Source organism: Zophobas morio, unplaced genomic scaffold (genome assembly GCF_036711695.1).
Source record: "Zophobas morio isolate AGI-343-1 ecotype UQ-CSIRO unplaced genomic scaffold, CSIRO_AGI_Zmor_V1 ptg000002l, whole genome shotgun sequence".
Taxonomy (NCBI): Eukaryota; Metazoa; Arthropoda; class Insecta; order Coleoptera; family Tenebrionidae; genus Zophobas; species Zophobas morio.
In genome coordinates this window covers 21,741,930-21,764,813 of record NW_026972107.1, presented here as the reverse complement: position 1 = coordinate 21,764,813, position 22,884 = coordinate 21,741,930, and the positions used below count along the sequence as shown (strand labels likewise).

General features: G+C 32.8%; 1 protein-coding gene across 1 annotated transcript in view; it reads right to left on the bottom strand.

The window, feature by feature from the left end:
* The window catches only part of LOC135130638 (gamma-sarcoglycan), a 321,177-nt gene extending 299,619 nt beyond the window's left edge, over nucleotides 1-21,558 (bottom strand). Inside the window, exon 1 of the mRNA XM_064058061.1 lies at nucleotides 21,304-21,558. Within this exon, the coding sequence (XP_063914131.1) occupies nucleotides 21,304-21,477 (174 nt within the window). The 5' untranslated portion in view covers nucleotides 21,478-21,558. The remainder of the gene's footprint in view (nucleotides 1-21,303) is intronic.
* Nucleotides 21,559-22,884: the final 1,326 nt, after the last annotated feature.

Sequence of the window (22,884 nt, the reverse complement as noted above, 5' to 3'; positions counted from 1 at the left end):
ATAATAACAGTATTGTATCGCCAAATTTTCGGGAAAATGGAGCCGTTCTTGATTTATTCAATAAAAATAAATTAACTCATTCATTTTTTTTGAGCTACTTGCATGAGGAAATCTAAAAAATATGAATGCAGTGATAAATCACAAATAAAAACTCATCATATTTTGCATATTTTGAGATGACGTCATCAATTTTTGGGGGATAGACTGATACACTTTGGTTAAAAATTTACCATGACTTTAAAACGTCCGTAAAATTTCAAAGCAGTCGGTTTCTCAGTTCCTGAATTAATCAATGATATAAATTGACTCGATCACTAATTTTTTGAGTCACCTTGTACAAGCAGTTTAAAAAAATGTGAATATAATGTTAAATGATATTTTGTACACTTTTGATAGGATTTATTTAGCAAAATTTTGGGATAACCTCATCAATTTTTTTATTAAGAATACTAAGCTTACGATAACTTTAAAACGTTTACAATATTTTGAACAATTCGGTATTGTAGATTCAAAATTAAATTGAAAAATGTTGTTATTCAAATTTGATTTTCGGGTAAAAACTCAATACGTATTCAAACACCACAAGTGCAAGCCTACCTATTTTATGAAACTAAAAACATATTTACTATCTATTGTAAATTTAGGAGACGTCATGCCATTGGTGTCGGGAACGATTAGTCAAATTCTGGTTAGCGTTTTACCATCTACATGATATGCATACAAAATTTGACAACGATCTGTCCAATAAAAGTTAACACAGACCGCGGCCAAACAGATAGACAGACAGACGGATAGACACTCAGACACAGAGAGTTCAGACAAACGGAAACGGGACGCCTATTTTTTCCTACCCTAGGGGTTATGACACATCGAGAAAATGTGAAAATAGGCAGTCGCCTGATGGACTCGGTACAATACTTTCTTAACTTACACTCGGGAAGTAAAAATTGGGATAATTGTGGGAACCCGGCATCAAAACTTCAACAATAAAATGTTCGTGTAAAATAAGTAAAAATTAACCGAGTATTCTGTTCAAAACAATCTAAATGATATGTAGTACTTCAAAAACAAAACACTCTGTGCGTAAATCAAAATAATTTAATACGAAAATGCTGCTTAAAGAGCCATAAAACTCTTTTATGGTAAAATATTAAGTATCTCAGTATTTTTTAAGACATACCGGAAATGCTGCAGTGAAGTATAGTATACTTAGTATCGACTGATGTGTTAGCTGTGCTTCAGAGGTGCATCAAGTTATCTGTTAGTAAGTTTACAGGTTCTTTATAGCGAGAAATTACTTTCAGTTTCAGATTCTCGTTGAAAACAAGAGTGTGTAATACATTTATTTACTAGTTTATAGTTTATAGTACATCGTGATCACAGTATTGACCAATGTATTTAGAATATTCATATAAAAGTTAGAAAAACCGTTTTTTTTCAGCATCGCTTATTTCATCATACTTTCTGGAATTTTAGTATGATTATAATATAAATGTATTTTTCTTCTTGAACTTTCGCTGTTGAAAGTATATTTTGATGCCGACCACTTAGAAACATGACAAAAAAATCACTAAATTTTACACATATTGAAGTTTCAAAATCTTAGTGCCGTGTGGGAGTACTTAACTGTAGTTGAAAAATTCATTCGAAAGCTATTTATTCCAGAAAGTTAATCTTCCTTAAAAAGTAGTCTCTGATTTGATAGAGCAATAATTTCAAATTTTTATCTCCTTCAAGAAAAAGTGTTATTACAGCATGCTTTTATTATTATAAATACTATTGACTGACACATTTTTTTACTAACATGACACTTTTGTGAAAATATCTAAATTTTCATATTGTACACTTATTTTAAAACAAACGGATTACGTTGTGGTTGCAGCCAGATTTCACTTCTCTTGCCGAAATTTATACGAAATGATGCATCAAGTTGTTTGTATACAACCGTATAATACACCTATCGATTGCTGCTTCTTCTATTCTCAAAAATTTAGCCTCCCACCCCATTAATTTCCATTAGTGGTTCTGGAAATGGCCGTGTACAACTTTTCCTATAAGTTAAGAGCGGCAATTCACGCTACTGGCACACTCAGAAACAGGTACGTCCGGAATACGTTTCCGGAGAAAGGTGCGAGTACGGAGCCCTGGCAGGTATGTGTTCACCCTGATATACGAGCACAAACCAGAGCGCCACACGGGATTTGGATCGGTCATAAATTAATTGGAAGTCTGAACATGAGGGGGTTCCGGAAAAAAACGCACGTCGAATACGGCCATTTTTACCGGCGAATTAATTAAACTTAATCAGCTAATGATCCGCGAAATGAACGCTTCTTATGTGTCGAGTGGTTTACCGAACACAGGCATAATTACCGTCGTGTTTTTGCGGTGAACCTCAGATTACGACGATTTAATTCACACAGCCGCAACAAAACTGGTGCTGTTTATTTAATAAGCGGCCTAAGTGTTTCGTTTTAATTAAGGGAGAATGAAGGGAAGATCATATCTTTAATTCTTCATGAATTCATCGCATGACAAGCACACATTCCGCACAATTCCCGGAGGATCCGGCAGTGCATTCCCTAGCAGTTGGATGCGAATTGTTGTGCACTGTTTATGTGGCAAGATTTATGGACGCGATAAGTTAACTAAAAGGTGAATGTAAGGGAAGACGGAGTGAATTTCATACCAGTCACAGATACAAGTTTAGGTACGGGTAGAAATGTGAACTAAGGTCATTGCCGTTAGGTATCTTTTACATTGATTTTAAGGAAGGTATGTTGTACGAAATGTTTTCCTTCTTGGATGGTGTTGTAACCAAATGAAGAGCTTGAAAATAGCATTTTGGATCAATATTAACATTTTCTCATCCCCACGAACTATTTTTAATACGACCGTCACTTTTAGTTGCGCTGTATCGATTCAGAAAGCATACCAGAAGTTTGTTTCTAACATTTTTTTTTATTTTGCATATTTCAGAGTACCACATAGTCAATAATATTTAATAGTTTGTGTGACAACCATATAGTTGCTATATGTTAATAAACTAGTAGGTATATACAACAACATTTTGTGCAACATAAATACTTTTCAATTATTCAGCCACTTTGTAACCCATGAAGTGTGTTGCTGTTGAAAATTAAATTATTAATAACTAGTGTACTACTAAAGGCTTAAAACTTTGCTCTCAGTTAACACTTGACCTTTGTTTTTCTCTCGCAAACTTCCCAATTCACAAAATATCATTTGTATGGTATAAATAACTACTTTATAGTTATATTATAAATTTATAACTATTATAAGTTTATCCAAATATTGCTCCAACATTGGTAATACAATTATAGACAGATCTGTATACAGGCTGTCCCACGCCTACTTTTTATAGAAACTGAAATTATGACTCATAGTGCAACATGCCTATACAAAAAATAAATTCAGTGTTTTATGAAGAACAGTATTTTTATTCCAAAGAAAAATACACTACTTTTTTAAAATGGTGATCTTTTCAGGAAATTAATATTTGCATAATTATCGATAAAATAAGTTTCAGAACTGAAAATATTTTTAAATTTATAGGTCTCCACAAATTTGGAAAGAAAGAAACTTCTATTATTAGATGTCAGCTCATAAATCGGTCCTGAATTCAGATGAAAGCGTCACACTTGCTTAAAGAATGCGGACCATTGTATACTTTTGGATCACGAGCTATTGTGGGCTGTGGTCGAGGGTACGTTAATTAAAGATTGTAAATTATGAAAGAGCTCTTAAAATTAGAGGTAAATATTTTCAGAGTTATAATTAATAAATGAATGCTAATTGTGGCTACGAAAAAAAAAGCTGATCTGTAAGAAAAATAAAATGAAAAAAAAACAAATAAATAAAAAAATGTGTATAAATTTTCATACTACCTTAAAAAAAGTTTATATTTATGAAACTCACTTAGCAAAATAAATATTACTACAGTGGTTCTCCAACCACCTGACCTAATTGTTTAGTAAACTATCTGATTGAAATCTCTGTGATTTTTTCGATTATAAAAAATAATAATTAAACGTACGCTTTTAATTTTAAATTAAATACTTATATTGTTTGGTTTTCTTATGATATTCAACTTCATGATTTATACCTAAGCTGAGCTTTCTGAAGGTGGTTAGATTTGAGAATTCCTTTCAGGTATATGTACTTACATTATAATTAACTAACATCGAGTTTTGATTGAATTATGTGCTTGTGATTGTTATACTTTTGTTATGGATATAATTAATTTGAAAATTAAATCGAGTGTAATTCAAAGGGTTAGTAAATACACGTCTGGTATTTATCGCAGTTTCGATGATAATTCAAAGAGATAAATTAACTCGAATTCAGAGGAAATTTATTTCAAATTAATTTAGTTAGATTCAGTAGGTTAATATATACGTTAGATAAAACGTAACATTAGTTTTATAAATGATTTAAGAAACGTAAAACTTCACGTACAGGTTTCCAAATATACGAGCACCTTATATACGTTTTTGAGAAACTCTTCTAGACACTCGTTTTTTAAACACACGTTCCGCTACGTTCAGCTCGTGTACCTAAAGAAATTAGTGAGTAACAGACCAATTTTCTCTAGCATTTTACATCAAAAATTTCCCGGTAGTCAGTCCAGTACTTTCAGAGATTTTCACGATCCAAGGTATAGCAGGCAGACGCGAAGTCAACACACCGACCCGGGTCCCCTTTTTTTTCTTGTTAACTAGTTTTTTAATACCTATTCTTGAACAAAACTTGTGGCTTCATCCTTTCAAATTTAAAATTAAAAAAAAAACTATTAAAATTTGGTTGAATAAACCCAAGGGATGTTACACTTAGCCACTGTGAGAGACGTTGTTATAGAAATGTGCTCGTAAAACCAGTTTATTGGTAAACCCTTAAGTGCGGTTTGACCTCCAGACTCGGAAATAATTAAGTGATCTGTTGCACTTCTATAATTAAACCAATCAATGCTGGGGTCATGAACTAGTTTAGGGAATGGTGGTATTGTCTACTTCAGTCCGAGCTTAATATTTTATTTGATAAAACGCAATATCACTCCACCATAACAAAGTTTGACACATTTCGTATTCCAGTAAAAACTATCTATAATCCATATCGGCAATAAATTTATACAATTTATGGAGTTCATTGGAAAAAGAAGTTTATAAATATCGGTGAAAACCTGTAAATTATAAAACACATAGTAAGCTCAGAGTTTTGAGATAGGCAATTTCTTCCTACATTATACTCGTAAACCTTAAGATTAATTTATGAATTTTTTCCCGTACGACATTCAACGACAGATCGATACATATTAAATTTTAAATATGGGCTTTGTCTTCTAAATTCACATGAAATCTATAGCTAAAAACCATCCTTCCAATTTTTTGCAAAAGTTTATTTTCATATAGCAAAAAATTCGATTTCTTTTAATGTAGTACGTGGATCGTATTTAAGGTGTTTCATTTCAACATTTGAGTAAAATTACATAAAAACTTATATAAAAATAACTGATATAAAGTGAAATCCATCGAAATACTCCCACTTATTTATAAATGCAACCCAATTGTGTGCGGTTTAAATAATTAAGTTATTTATTTCAAATCACAGATTCCTAAACCCCACAAAAGTTTAATTGTTTATAACTTAAGGTCGATAATTAATTAACATTAGCACCACCGATCCTTAATGTTTTGAGCTTAAAGTTTTGTTGTTTACATAATTATGTATTTATACCGGGTGTCTGGAAAATGGCAGATTAACTCTCCGCTACGCTCTTAACAATCAACTGGTGAGTCTGGGAAAAATTGTAAAAAAAATCCTTCTCATATTTTGGTGGAGTTATAATGATTTTAAAATTGGTTCTTTTGTTACGTTTAACAACTAAACAGCTCATTCATTATCACAATAACTAGTAATAAAACTTTTAGTTAATTATTTTCTCGCCCATGACCATGTTTAATTACCATTTCAGTTAGATTGAACAAAGATATGGCTGTGTTGTTTTTGTAATAATTTGCTAAAATTCCATTTGACAACAATGTTTGCTTGATATAAAGCGAAGGTGGATTTCAGTCACCATCGTTACTAAGAAACCAGAAAGTAAGCTGGACGTATTCACGCATTAGGGGTGTGCAGTGTTGTCAATTTTATTTTTATAAAATTACGTTTTTTTCGTAATGTACATCATAAAGAATTTTTTTATTATTTTTTTGGGACTCCCGAAACCCCCGTGTATAACGTACTGAAGAGTTAATCCGCCATTTTCCAGACAGGCGGTATAACATTTACACTATAAAGGTTTAATCAGCTCTAACCTCAAAAGACGTTGACTGTCAACACTACTTAGTTAACTGTGTTGTATAAGATTAAAGTGACTAAAAATTTAATAAAATTGTAAAATTTATTTATTTATTTTACAAAATTTTATTTATTTTATTTTATATATAATCCTTAAAATAATAACAGTGAAAAAAAACACTCGGCAAAGATGGAATTCGGACCCACACGAGGCAGAGAACAAGTCCGTCATTAATCCCATTCGACTATATGCGGAACAAAACAAATGCAAAGTAGTAGTGATAAAAATCAAAGCGGATTCATAAACCACGCATAGAGGAGTATATATAATTATATAAGTAGAAATTTAGATAAACTTTAACTACACAAAATGATGACGGGGCGTCATCGAATTGGTTAGCGTTTTCTCATACACGATATTTATTACATTCTATAAAATTTGACAACAATCAGTCCGGTGGTTCAGGAGATTATCAGTCTAATAAAAATCAACACAGACGACAGGTAGACGGAAACGCGAAACATATTTCTTCATACTCTAGGGCTCATGAAACGTTGATAATACATGAAAGTAATCATTTATCTGATAGATCCTATTATGATAATAAATTTCATAATTTTTAAATGTGCCTCCTATAATTCACTTAATTAATAACTTGTTTATAATATTCACAACACTGTTTTGAGGTATTTGCTAAAAAAAAAACTGGTGAAAATAATAACACTTTCAGAACAAATTAAAAAATATGTTTCCCACAATTTCTTTATATGTATTTAAAGCGTTTAACGTGTTGAGAGTTTTTTTATGTGAAAAAGTAGGAAAGGTAATAATTAAAAACAATGTTGCTTTAATTTTCAGTTCAACCGTAATTTAAATTTTCTGGTATCAAAAAAGTAAACGCTAATGTAAATTTATGTATTTGTACTAACAATTAAAAATACAGAGAAATTTTAATGATATTGATGCATTTATTTATTTATAGAAATTAAACTAAATCATTCTTTTTTAGCTGAGTTACATTGGAGGAAGCTTTGAAATTTTCTAGTAAATAACGTCAGTTAGGGTTATTTTAAATTAGTCACATTAGAAAAAAATACTATTGGCTTATCTACTTAAAGAAACATTAATAAAAAAATTGAAACAAGAATTTGGTTAACATCACAGACTCTACTTACTTTAACATAATTAATAACACAATATACTCATATCACTTTAACTTTCTTGAAAATTTGTATATTGCTTTGTTATTTAAGAAGACTACTAATGAATTCATAACTTTAAAATAATTTGGCATATTTTTTGTTAAAACAAAGAACTGTTGGAAATTTTACGAAACGTAAAGTCGGTGGACTTGGTCTTTACAGATTAATTTTGTATATCGATAAAATTTTACAACCCAATAATTAAAAGATCTAACCCTTTACAGAAAAGCATAAACGGAGAAACCTGGTCGTCGTCACATCTCGAAGAGGATTGAATTTTCTCTAATTTGTTACAAAGCTAACAAGCTAACTTACAACATTATGAACATATTTTTCATAAACATTCCATCAAAAACGTCTGTTACGAACAGTTATTGTCCTGACATTTATATAAATTTCAAGGTGGAAAGTTGTTATATAACAATAATAGGCTCTACAATTTTATAAGCATACAAAAATAATGTACGAAGAACAATCGGATTTTATGGAATTAAAGGCTTTCACGGCCAGAGTCAATAACCGAAAGATGTTTTCGGGGTTTAAATTTTGTCACAAAATAGTGAACAACAATAACTAACAGTTTGAAAGACAAGAAAACGATACTGGAGGCAAAATCGTAAACATCTGAAAATTCTGAAATTCTCAAAATGTACGGGATCCATAATCAGAAAACATCTTTCTGTTAATAGGATCTTATGTTGACAACAAGTTTTCGAGAAAAAAAGCAGGTAGGCGCGAGCGCAGCTATAGACTAACATCCTAGTATTAGGGATGCTAGGGTTACAACGGTTTTACTACTTGATAGCCACACTAGAGACCGAAAATATAGGAGGCAATAAAAGTAATGTCACTGTAATGGTGGGTGAATTCACCTAAAAAAGTAGTAAGAACTTTTTAGTTCTGATAGGTCTGGGTATAATTTAGTGCCAACTCCAACTGTATTACTGATCTAATACAGGCAAGTGATGTCTAAAGATTTGTACCATTTAATTGGAAGTTCTGAGACCGCAACGTCAATGCTAGGAATACTTATTGACAGTTTGAATATTACTAAATAAAAGGTAATTAATTGAATCAGAAATTGTTTTCTTTTTATATCGACGTCTGTGCAGATTCATATATCTTGCTATATAGTTGGAAAAAAAGTACTACCTAGTGTAGTAGTAGCATTTGTGACCATGCGGAACAGCACGTCTAACATGTATTACAGTTTTGAGTATATTGTGTGCTCAGCTCATGCGAATGTCTCGTTCTACACTATTATTTTACACTCGCCGTTTGAATTTTTTAGATTCGCTGCAGCTGCTGTTGAAAAGTTGCTCGTAGTGTCATATATTAAAAATTTAATAAAAAAACTCTTCATCTAATTGTCTTCTGATTTGTTTTCTTTCAGCGTGCGTCATCGTAAAACGTACGCCGGCCTCCTACAGATTGCCGGGACATTTATTCAGGTAGTTACACAACAACGTAATGTTCTTTTCGTTTATTGCCATTTTTATTATGTATACACGAACGCCGGATTAATAAAACGGGTTGTTGCGTTCCGGAGCCAGGTTTGCTTCTTTACGCGTTAAAATCTAATATTTCTTTATGACAGAAGCGGTGAGGGTGCCCTCCTTGCCTTCCTTTAAAAGAAAAATTTGGAATTCCAGCTTGTAATTGCGCAGCAGCCGGCTCAGGTGCTGATATTTCTGGTAATTTTATACTTTCTATTGGTGTTCCGCGTCTGATTTGTTCGGTTGGTAAAATTTTATATTTGCGTTTATACACCACAATAATGTCGCAGATGTTTCCCGCCGTGCCGATAGGGAAAGGTCAGAGACGAACAATTGGAGGAATTTAGATAAGAGGAATCGGAATTTGCGACGTGTCGCGTTAATAATTTTGATTTTCGAATTTTGTCGTACGGAAATTAACAAGTGGTCTCATTTTTCCCGACAAATTTGTCATTCAAATAATCGAGAGGCTGTCAACGAAAATCATACGAGGTTTCCCAGAAGGCGTGCATGATTTTCCAAAAGCAGCAGGTGGGAATTAATTTGAATGACAAATTCTGTGGAAGACTCATTTTATACGAAATAATCCAAAAATAAAATTTTCATTTCACTTTACTCAATGTTTTATGTATACACACAATTCCATTTTTGAATAGGTACTTGAGAAGATCATGACCTTTAAAACTGTTTAACATTTTCTAGAAAAGGATATAGCGAGCTCTAAAAAATAGTATCAGTTTTTTTAGCAGTATTTGGTTTGGTGTGTTGACAAGATTATCGAGTTCTTAATTTACCGTAAAAATGTTGTCAGTGAACAACTTATTGCCTCTTAGCAACAAACTGTTTTACCTTGTAAATTAATTTTACTGAAGTAAATTCAAGTAACGCCCCCAGATGACTTGTTAAAATGTTTACTTAAATTCTCACTTAAAACTATTATTGCTTTCAAGGAAGATGCGTTTTTTTTTCCACTAGATTAAAACTAATAGATGAGATCATGAAAGTTGCCATTTGATTGGTTAAATATTTTTCAGCTGCATTTCCAATGCTATTTATTTCAATACAGTTTCCACTTGTTTGGGAAATGGGGAGAATTACGTGGGGTAATGGTAATGTCTAGCGAAACAAACAGTTCTATAAACATTTGAGAATCTAGTCGTCGCTATTACTAAATACTACCAAGGAAAGCAAAGAATAACATATAAGGAGGTCTATAAATTTTTTAAAAATGAGTGTACACCACTGTCCCAGAAAAAACTCTGCGGCCTTATATCCCGAGATGATATAAAGTACAGAACATATAAAGTATTCAAATTCTGTAAGCACCATTGTTTTTAGCTCGAAGCTTAATTTAGTTCACTGCAAATTTATATTATTTCAAGTTGCGACGTATATGTACAGGGTGCCTTAATTTTAATCAGTAACAAAGCTTATCGAAATCAACAAATTTTTTTAATAGGGGTTTGTCAGCAACTGTTTAATTATCAAGTTAAAAATTGTTAAAGTTTTATCCCAATTAAGGTTACCCGCCCATGGATCTTCAGTCACCCATAGACGCTAATAATTATTATAATTAATAAGTTATGGTCAAACACAGTTATACAGGGTGTTATTGAAAGGTACGTACAACAAAATTGACAGTTCTTCACGAAGTCTAAGAAGCTTGAAAAACTTATTTTGTGTTATCAAAATTATAAGGGGAAAATGAACTCCTATCCAACCTTTTTAGACGCTACTGAAGGATAAATAGGTAAAATTAATTTATTTTAGTAAATCCTAGCAGCTGTAACAATAATAAAAAAATAAGAGACCCTTTTGTTGCTATAGAAACGAAAGATGACCTTTTTATCACAGGCGAACAACGAATTTGGACATACATTTTAATAATTTTTATCTCTAAAACGAGAACATTTTTACCTGTACTTTCTTTTTATTTTAGCAGCCATACTTCGAGACCAATTGCCGATTTTATTTTGTACGTACCTTTCAATAACACGCTGTATATAAGAGGATACATATTTTTCTAATCATGTCAACATGACAAATATTTAGACAGAAATTGAAAGTGCTGCTATTGTATGTAACAATAGAACACACGAGTTTTCCTATAAAAAAAAACACGTTAACTTGATGACTTTTTCACTTGCCATATATTATTGTTATGGAAACAGGTTACTAACCCCAATAAATAGCTTTTAACATCAGAAATCCTGCACAACTGTAATATTTCTTTGCTGCTTGCTGAAAATGATTCAATGTTTTAATTCTAATCAATATTTATTATGAAAATTGCTAATAGAGATCCTACCAGTTCAAGTTAAGAAGTTTTGTGTTCAGTGTGAAGGACGACTGTTCGAACACATGCTTAAACTAATGGTTTTGAAACAGATCTTGCTACTAATTATTGCAAAAATAAAGTAGTAGTACATTATTTCAATCTATTTCAAATTTTTATAATCATAAATTTTAATTTTTTTATCGATTGAAAATAACACTAAAGTGGTTTGCGTCGCGACGCCGATGCCATATAGACGCTGTAATTGCAGAGTACTAAATTAAGATTTTCCTTTCAAGCTAGCTGTAACTGTATTCAACATGAAAATGTCACTTAACTGGCTAGCCTGTAAAGCTAGCCAGTAAAATTTTTACACCCCTGCTCGTGCTCATACAGCCATATATTTTAAACTATTATAAGTTGAACTGACATCCAAAGTTGATTCAGGCAAATTTTCAATCACAATTGCTGCTTCCTCACTATTGAGAAAATTATATATGTACAATTTAAGTCCCTGTTGTTGCAGATTATTGTCATCTTTCATAAGTGACAGATCTCAGTTAGTTTCTATAAATTCAAAACGGTCTGAGCAACTACCAGTTTTGCATGGGGTACCTCAAGGCTCTGTCCTTGGACCTCTTTTGTTCCTAATGTACGTTAACGATCTTCCAATGTATATGAGGACTCACTGCAAGAGCATTCTATATGCAGATGATACGATGTTTCTTCAAATATCGGACCTTCTAAAGTTTTTAATAGTTTATAATAGTTATTTACAAATGAGAAACAAATAAAATATTGAACAATACACGCAAGGTAACGGCTTTTACTGGCTCCAGAAGGTGATTTCCTTCTGTCCGCCAGTAAAAACCCTTTTACCGTGCTAGTAATGTTAAATACTATTACCAGGTTCAAAGCATTCGGTTTTGCAGATTCAAATTTAAATTGCAAAATGTTGTTACACAGATTCGATGTTTTTTTTTTTAAATCAGGATGTCTTGGGATTCATTAAGTGCACGTAAAGGACTATGTTATTTTATGCAATTTAAAACCCATTTACTATGTAAAATTTTGAGATGACGTCATCATATTGTTAGTGGGGATGACCAGACAAAGTTTAATTAGCATTTTACCATCTACATCATATTCATAATACACATATAAAATTTGACGACAATCGGTCCTGTAGTTTCGGAGAATATCTGACCACACGAACGGCAGACAGACAGACGGAAATTGGAGTCCTATGTTTTGTACTCTAGAGGTCATGACACATCGAGAAAATATGAAAGTCTAATGGTCTCGATTATAATGCTTCTTTAGCTTGCGCTCAGGAAGTTATCAACTCAAGAAATCAAAGATTTTGTTTAGAAATCGTTCGGTTTGTCAGAGACACCGCAGACACTTTAATGTTGTAAATATAGTATTTCTAAAGATATTTGGAAACCTTCGACTCCTGTGCCTATGAAGTGCAAAATTCTGACCTGCGGTGCGGGGCTTTGAAACATTTATGTTAGGGTCATTTAGGTCCCGCTGAGAGTACAATAAAAGTATTTAATTCTGCTTCCAAATATCTTTAGAAACACTTTAACGACGTTAATTTATTTTATATTTCAAGCATAAACTAATTAAAATTTATTGTAACAGGATTATTTTGAAAATCTCCGAAACTACAAGACACTCTTAAAAACTTCTCTCACTAGAAGTTCATATTGTAACAAACTCCTTTATCTGGCGTATCATACATAATGTGTACATTTTTAGCACTACTCATACAACATTTTAACAAGCTGTTATAGAACCTCTTACCTCTATAATGAACTTTTAAAATTTTGGTGAAATACTTTTATTCGTGCGCACATAGTGATGACAGAAAATGTATTAAAACTTAGTTAATGTTATTAACTCTAAAAAATTAATAACATCTTGTAAAAATTGCTTCAATGAAAGTTAAGTTACTTCGACGTGTCGTGTTTTTTGTGCATTGATAATATTTTTAAGTCTTTTAGAATTTGGTATATAGAATTTCTAAAAGCGATGAACAAATCTCTTTTTTTGTTGCATTTTACAATTTGTCGAAAACATTGGCCTATATAATCTGAAAAATTAAAAAAAATATCCACTAGGAATATGCTTTAAAGTTGTCTATAATGGTATTTTAGTACTATGATTTTATTTTTTACAACTACTTATAGAGGATGCTCAAAAAAAATGAAAATACTTATAAACAGATTCATGTCTTCAGTTTTTTGAAAAACAGACCATCTAAATTTTTCTATTATATTTAAAACCGTCCGTTTTATTTCCTTCCAGTATGTAGGACAAATTTAACTTATGGTAGTTAATGATAAATGTTATTTATCCTTAGGAAAAATTACAAAAAAAATCTTCAGTAAAATTTTTCGTGTTTCGGGTTTGACGGAATTTCTACATGAAAAATTTTACAATATTATTTTTCTGTTAAGTGTGCTCATTTTGTCAAGTTGTATTAATCTCCCCTTCACCAACGGGAACTTGTTTGATGTGAAGAACTGAGAAAAAAATTATACATATAATGATACTGAAGGTAACAACACAGTTTGGTTGAAGTTCATCAGCCATGCTTTAATCAAGCATATTAAAATATAGTATGTATATACTATAAAAAAAAAGTAACAGATTGTCATGATTCCATATGTTTTTCTCATGGTATTTCCACAGACAGAAATATCCCTAGTGGAAAAGCAGTTTATATTAACTTACACCAATCTGTAGAATATACAAGCTACTACTGGTGACGTAATTCTACCACCTTGTTGAAAGTCCTAACGAAACCAAAAAGCGCGTTGGATGGAAAATTATTCGCGTCTTTGATAATTATGTTGTATATTTGTCACCGAAATAAGTATCTACGAAGTTTCTAATTGCTCAGATCTAAAATTAGAACCTTTGAAATGACTTATTCGTCTGTTGCAAATATTACCATTATTAATATTAATGTTTCATATTAAATTAATTTGTAACCAAAATTCTCTACCACGGTAATTTGTATAGCAAAGATATAATTAAATTTGAATCAGGTTATTGTACGTGCTTTCATGACTAGTCCGGTGAAGTTTTACATGACTATTCAGGTAAAATTTTCACGTGACTAGTCCATAATGGGATACTTCCCGAACTAAATTGTATCGAGGAAATAATCGTTACTCATTCGGGAAAAACTGTGTTTAACTACTAACTTTATTAAATCATTAACAAATATACACAAACAAAACTGTAAACTGAAAAACAAGGTTGTGGATTTTCGCAGCGGGTTAATTTTTTAATCCAGTAATGTGTACTAACTGTCACAAGTACAGAGAAAAAAGTATTTTCCAATTTTCGTCTGCTATAAACAAGTTTTCCCACAGTCGATGAATAAATTACGGTAGTACATTAATTCAACGACAACACAAATATTTACAAGGCAAGCTTGTATGCGAGTGCCTTCGCTCATATTGGTAATGCTTTTTAAATGGTGCTTTTTATAGGGATGAAAACTTGGACTACATTAAAAGAAAATTAAGCTCCCTGAACGTACGATGCAAAAAATTGTTAGATTTCAAGTATGCAACAAATTAGACGTCAAGACGGGAAGGTTGAATATTTTATCGTTATTAGAATAAGCCTCAAATTAAGAACTTGATAGGAGCTCTACTGCGGGATCATAAATATTTTAAAGCATATCCGACGATTTTTGATGTTTTATTCAGGTAGGCAACGAAATCGTGGTCAGACAAAGTTGTCTTAATACGAGTTGTTGTTCCATGAAATACGGATGAAGCGAATTGAAAATAACCAAATGTTTTACATGACTTGTTTTCATACCAGCTGAATTGAAAAATATTATACAAAATCCAATAATCAATGCGTTTTGTTTAACGGTGCAGTAATTATGAAATTTTCATACCGTCCGGAAGATAATATATCATCATCAGCACCGATCCAATTGGTCGTTAAAAATGTTGATTTAACAAAATATATTTCCGAACGAATAACTTCGTAGCGTGGAGAGGCATTCTTTGTGACATGTTATAAAAACATTGTGCTTTGTTTTAACTACAACGAACGAATTTTCTCGTTACCTTGTTGTTGTTACATGAGTTTTTTTGCCATCACCAGGTGAAATATTGGATGTAATAACTTAGCTTTTTTTGTACCATAGCATGTCATCCGCATTCATTTTTAAATTATTTCCATAGCACTATCTCGTCTGTAATAAATAATACAATAGTTTTGTAGGAATTTCATATGAAACACCCTGTATGTGTATTCAAGTAATAAACTTTTACAAGCATAATCACTTACGCGCAGCGACTGAATGTTGCGACCGTGTTACAAAGACATTTTTTCTAGAGAATTAATTAAAAACTGCAGACTGGTGAATGGAAAAAGGCAAATGTTTCACAACAAATAAAAGAGTACGGCAAGGGTGTCCTCTTTGCTTGAGTTTATTTACAGTAAAAATGACTGCGGAATGGTAGAATGGCAACAGAACGTATACAAGAGATTTCATCTAAAAGGTTTATGCCAGACAGTTTATAAATGTTACATTAGTGTAATTTTCACTAATACACTGCGTTTCATATAAAATGCACCACCTAGAAGGAGTAGGCGTAGAATGTAGAAATTTGGTGGAGAAGACTGTTGCATATAGACAAACAATTGATTAAAATTTGAAAGAAAAACTACTACTTGTTTAGATAATATACCGAGTGTTATTCGATTTTTATTAATTTTTTGATTATGTTTTAAAGATACTTGAGTAAGATTCTTTTGCAATTTTACTTGACATTTGTCATTATTGTGCTTGCAAAAATGCTACGAGTTCACACACGAGGTAATTTTCAACAGATAACACCTATTGAAAGAGGGCGAATGATTGGGATGCATGAGGCTAGTTTACCATTTCGGGAAATCACCAGAAGACTCGGCCCAACGGATTCTACGATATTAAGAACAAGTCGAGAATGGAACAACGAAGAGCTACAAATGCGTCGCAGGGGTACCGACCGTTTCAGAGTCACCCAAGGACGCGAAGATCATTTGCTAAGAAGAAGTGTTATTCAGTACCCTTGGTAACCATAACGATCAGTCGGGATGGACTGGATGACAGCAATTGGGCACAGAATCCGAGGAGTACCATCTACCGCCAAATTCGTTCCTTTGGCTTGAGATCTTATCGTCCAAACTGCAAACTTCCCTTACCACAAGAACACAAAACTACCAGGCTTCACTGGTACCAAGACAGGCAGCAATGGCTGTAATAGTGGAATGTCATAATGTTTAGGAACAAGTCTAGGTCTTGTTTGTGGCACTCTGATGGACGCATACGTGTTCGAAGGCCTTGAGGCCAAAGGTAAAATCTGGAATTTGTACAGAGATGTCATATCGCTCTAACACCTGGAGTAATGATATGGGATGGTATACACATCTGTTGAAGTACTCCCTTAGTGTTCATTCCAGGCACGCTAAATGCCCGGCATTACATCGTTAACGTGTTAAATCAATTTCTTTTTCCTTATCTCTCGAACCGTCGAAGAACATCTTTTGAACAAGATAATGCGTGGCCTCATGTGGCCATATTAACTTAAAGAGTGTTTGACGAAAATAACGTCAACTTCTTACCCTGGCCTGCCCTATCACCAGATTTATCAACAATCGAAAATGTTTAGGATTTAATGCATAGAAGGCTGCGCAATTTACCACATCCTCCAAAGACTTTGGAAGAATGTCTACAACAAATTCAAAATGCCTGGAATGAGATACCCCAGCAGGCAATAGATCATCTCATTTTAAGCATGCCTAGAAGAATACAGTCTTGTATTCGTGCACGTGGAATTTTAACACATTATTAACATTTCTTGTGTTAGACATTTTATTTTTTCTTTGAAATTTTAATCAAATGTTTGTCTACGTGCAATAGTCTTCTCCACCAAATTTCAACATTCTACGCCTACTCCTTCTAGGTGGTGCATTTTATTTGAAACGCAGTGTAGTTTGACAACACGTACCGTTACAATATCCATTTTAATCAACGATTATTTTTTTGGCACAATTAAAAAAATAGCTTAAGGGCAACTAAAGACGATTTGTTTGATACCGCGACTTTCAGCGAATTAATTCTACACAATGTTTATGTTTCTGATGTTCTAATTAAAATCGTTACCATACTTAGTCGCGGCAAAGAGTTAGTTTTTACGAAAGTTAGCAACACTTTTAAGCTATAAATCCAAAAGTGAATCCAATTGAATAAATGCCGAAAGTAAACAAGAATTCTTTCTCGCGCTACTACGAAGCGTAAATTAACGTGTTCACGTAAAACAAATAACGGCGAAGGAAAAAAGTTTTTTCTCGAAACATATATTGCGGTAACTCACAAATAGAGCACGGAAATGAGAAATAATAAGACAGCCGTAAAACAACATGTAAAAATGATACGCAAAGACCGAACGTGCTGTCAACCAACAACGACCACAACTGAACCTTCGATCGTCTAATACTGTCTAGTGTTTTGTTCAGGGTTCGGGTCGGTGTAAAATGTAGAACAACCAGTGCAAGACGAAGCATTAATATTTCTTACTTTGTACGTTTATGCGCAACAGTTAAATGTTATTAGTCATGTTTATATTTTTTCAAGAGTATTCACAAGGTTCGTGATCATGTAATTTAGCACTTTCGGTCCAGCTTTTTTCTGTAAAAAACACCACATGTTTTGGTAAAAACTAAATATATTTTTGCAAGTAATTGGAAAATAATGCCATTCAAATAAGCTAAGTGCCAAAATATCATTATTGCAAATTTATTAATTAAAGCTCTGAACGCGTAAAGGCTTCTTTATACAATTGTATCTATTGCCTTTTAAACAAGCACAGCTCAATTTATCACTTAAGTGTAGAATTGTTTAATTCCGTACTCAGATCGTTCTAACTAGAAGATTATTTCAACTAATAATTTCGGAGATTTCCACGGTCGAAATCAATACATGATCGTTTTCCGGGTTGGAACTGTGTAAATTGAGTTATTTTATTTTTATTATGTATTATTTCAACTAACTTGAACTTCATCTAAAGTAGGATTGCAAAACAAAAGTGCTTGCCGTTATAATATATCAGTAATAAGTAATAAGTAATAAATTAATTGCTTTGCCCGCCTTCAGTTGCCCTGACGTTCAGTTAACATTATTTTTCTGATAATTTTATAGTAGTAGGGGTTAATATGAAACACTTAAATTTCAACCGCCTAGCCCTAGTGATAATAATCTATGAATCGCCAAAATATTTTTGTTAAAAAAAATGTTATTGGAATTTCCAGTTTCAAACCGAAAATGTGGTATCATTTAAACCTATTCAGTGAAAAAATTGCCGCGATGATGCTAATTTACCAATTAACTAGGTTTGTAATTTCTTGAGTGCTCTGTTTTTTTTTTCAGTAAGTTAACAATCTTTTCAGAATTTATATATAATTTTGGATTTTTTTTTGTTACAACCTTTTTGTAAACTTAGTTAAAACCACAACCACAGGCGCAGTAGTTGAACTACAATGTCACCTTCAATGAAATTAACTTATTTTTTATCAATTTTTTATAGTGGTCAAAAATCCCACTAGTAATGCATATTATATTAAACTTTCAAAAAGTGTGAACATAATAGGAAGCAAGTGTTACAATAAACATTTTGTTCCATATTGAAATATGCTAACCCTAAGAAAGTAAGAATTGTAATCAGTTTTCAGAATTTTATTTACAAAATTAGTTCTAGAAAATTCACAGTTATACTTTCAAAATTGTCTGTTGGGCATAAATAGTGGAATACTTTATTTATAATAGTTATTTATATAAATATATATTAAGGGTATAATTAGAGAGATTATGGCACGAGGGAATGTTTCAAGCCCGACGAAGGAGTGCTTTTAATTTCCCGAGGGCTACAATCGACAATTATGCCCTGGCACATACAACGTTTTATCCTACTTTAGTTCCTAAAATATTTTTAACGAAATATTGAGTATTTCCGGCAAGATTGTGTGAATTGTACCGATGCGAACTTTAATACGTAGGTGGCTATTATTTTGATGTTATAGATACCACGTTGTTTGTTTGTTAAAAAATTCGATTTTTAAAATGCAAACTGAAGAAGCGGAAAACGTTTATTCCAAAGGTAGAAGAATTTGGTTTTAATAAAATTGTTGAATATCGATTATGATTCTAAAATAGAATAAAAGTTATTAATGTAATTCAAACGTAATATTTAATGCTATCTACGCGTGATCAACCTTGTCAGCACTTATTTTGTGTAATTTTCCGTCTACTTACCTAAATAACAGATGTCAGTATATTTTTACCTGAAGGTCACTCTCATGAAAAAAAACCTATATCAAACACTGATCTGATAGTTCCATGAAACAAACTTCTAAAATGTTAGAAAGAGACCTTTTGATACTTTCGTATCTTGAGACTCGCTGACCGCTGTATGTTATGTTATGTCTAATAAATTCTTGCTAAACAAGTTATCATTGGACTCAAAGATTAAATTATTCAAAGAGAAATGTTTTCATCATTATCTACAGATCAGTAACAACAAAAAAGATTGTTTAACTAAAGTCAGCAAATGTGATATATCTAATTTATTTATATTTTTCGATTTTTAAACTGTTATAAAAATACCAATAACACAGGAAGGTTCAAAAAGTTTTACATTTAAAGTGCGCTATGCATCTTTGAACAGTTCCTCATCTTTAACAGCTTTCGAATTTATGGTAGTTTCATTGTTTATTATGCCTTGTCATAATGAAATGCATAATTCTTGGTATATGCTGAACCTTATAAAAACATCATTTCTTGAATAATAAACAGCTTTATTAATAATAATAAGCTGCAGCAAAAAATTTATAAAAAAATTTCAAGGTAGCGGTAAAAGCTGGGAGCTTTGTTTCTGTGTCAGTAGGTAGTGCATGTATTATTATTTTTTTTTGTTAGCTATAAGTAAGTCGTTGGAAATGAATGATAAGTTATTGGGGGTGTTATTAACTACCATACGTAAGGGATGTAATTACTATTCAACATGCTTCTGCAGTAAACGCAAATACATTTTTCTACGTTGTTATGAAAAAAGGTTGAAATTACCGTCGTTAAAATAAATTATAATTTAACACAGGCTAAAATAAAAAATCCTTCTTTTCATAGCTGCACAAAAAATTTGTTAAAAAACTGATCCCTGGTAGATGATCCGCAAGGTATTTAACTCTTTTGTCAAACAAAATAAGTCACTTTAGTTAATTAGTTTTAGGCGCAAATTAGCTGGGGAAACTTTGGAACTTCGCTTCAGTCCTCATGCATAGCTTCGGTATTCGAACAAACATCTGCATTCAGATCACCATTTCAAGCAAAGGTTTTTTATTGTTTGATGTTAATTTTAAAAGCAGGGGAATTTTAAAACATCTTGTTCACTTGCTCTATTTATTTTTTGTAAGCTGAAACCGAAAGTTCGCAACTAATTAAATTGTAAATATTATTTCAACAAACATTAAAATACAAAAAAAAATCGTGTGCTTTGGACAATGTAACAAACAGGCACAGAATTGTATTTTTCCTTAATAAAAGGACAAGTGCTTGATAAGGAGAGCAACAGACAAAACATGTGTATAAAAAACGATCCGTGACCGCAACATATTTGGACGTCTTTCCTAAGTGTAAAATTGATTATTCAAACTCAAGTATTCCGTAAAGACGTAAACGTCTCTAAAATGTTATGTTTAAGTACAACTAGAGCATTCTTGTCACCTAATTAGTCGTAATTATTACCAGTAGGTAAATCTAGAGAAAATTAGATCAGAAGCACATTTTCTTGAGAGAAATTCTTACGACTACTTATGATAGTAAACACGACCGCAGCTCACTTAACATTTCCACAGTACCGAAAAGCAACAAGGTATTTCCAAAAAAGTTCAGTCCTCGAAAGTTTTTCCTCGCCGCTGGTGATCAGACTGACTCACCTGCGTGTTAACAGCCGAAGACGAAGCCTGAGACCAGCTCCTTCGCTCTTCGGAATTGACGGAAGGCGCAGGGCTTGTGGGGTAAAACAGGACGTGTTTCTCTCCGGTGGAGGGCTGCTGGTAGATCTGCGTCCTCCCGACGCCGTTCAGGTGCAGCTCTTCCTCGACCGGCATCGCTGCTGCTGACCCGAACCGTACTAAAGCTCGTCTCGCGACATTGCGCCCTCGAAGACGACACCGCCGACGCTTCCCAGACGTCCGCGTCGGACTGATCGCGTTTCACGTGAGCGTCGGCTCGTGTTGGGGGTAACGCAGGCGCTAAATTGACCAGTAAAAAGACGTTTACTGTTGCCGAAAAAAGCTCGCCGGTAATTATTCATTGCTGACTCGTAATTAGCCTGATTTACGGCCATGTGATTATGGACTTCCAGCGGCGAGTCGATATTCTGACGATTGCGGTAATTAGCCCGCCATGGTCAGATAAATGCTGGGATCCGGAGTGGTGTACAATCTTATCCTGCCGTTGCACTCTCCCACGTAGGATTAGAGAGTTGTATCGGCTTACATTGAGGACTTGAGAGCCTTCTTTGGGGCGTTTCTTTGTCTCAGAAGGAATAGTTAATTGCGTCGAAGAAATGCGGGTTATAATATGTAATGAAGAAGGTTGATGTATTGGTGATGAACGTCGCCGAACCACTTTCGTGAACACTATTAAATATTCAAAACACTTAAAAGGGATGCTTTCAGATCATTCCCCGAATATTCTATTACTGTACATTCAAACATCCTAATTAAGCGATAGAGTGCTTGCATAATTAAATCACGTGCATGTATATAATTGACTGGAATGAGAAGATTTCGATCAGAGGAAAGAATTAAAAATTAAAGGTGGTTTGTTCTGCCACTATAAAACAAACCGTAAAAAGGGTGATGCGGCCGCTTTTAAACTTGTACAGTCTAAACCGACAAATGTCTTCATTCGAGTGCTTACATAGTCTTAAACTATTTTTATTATTCTTACCAAAAGAGATAAACTTCCGCACGCAATAGTATCGTTAGACCAGAAATCCGTCTTTTGTCAATCTAACTTGACGTTCTGTTTCTCATAAATATGGAATTAATAAACGTCGACAAACAAAAAATATCGGACCTTTTAAGCCACTTAAAATGCCATTACCTACTAATAATAAGTTTTTATTTTTATCTAATATCGACAACGGCTTTTTTAATAAGACTTATTGAATAAACAGCGAATTTTTTTAGTTAACACATCCAATAAAAAAGCCGAATTATATTTGGTCACACTATCAATACATTAGTGCCTTTTGAATGTCATGTCACGAGATTTTAGGTTGAAAATGACTGATCTTAAAATTAAATACTTTACAGATAGGAGATCATGTTAACAGTAGCATATGAAATACACTTAACAGAACCACCAACTGAAGATTTAGAAGAAGAGTAGATCTTTCCATCTATCTGGTATATTTGTTGTTAAACACTTCTTTCTTTTCATTTAAGTAACCAAAAATAGTAAACAACTCATTTGAAACTATCCACTTAGAAATAGCACTGTGTGGA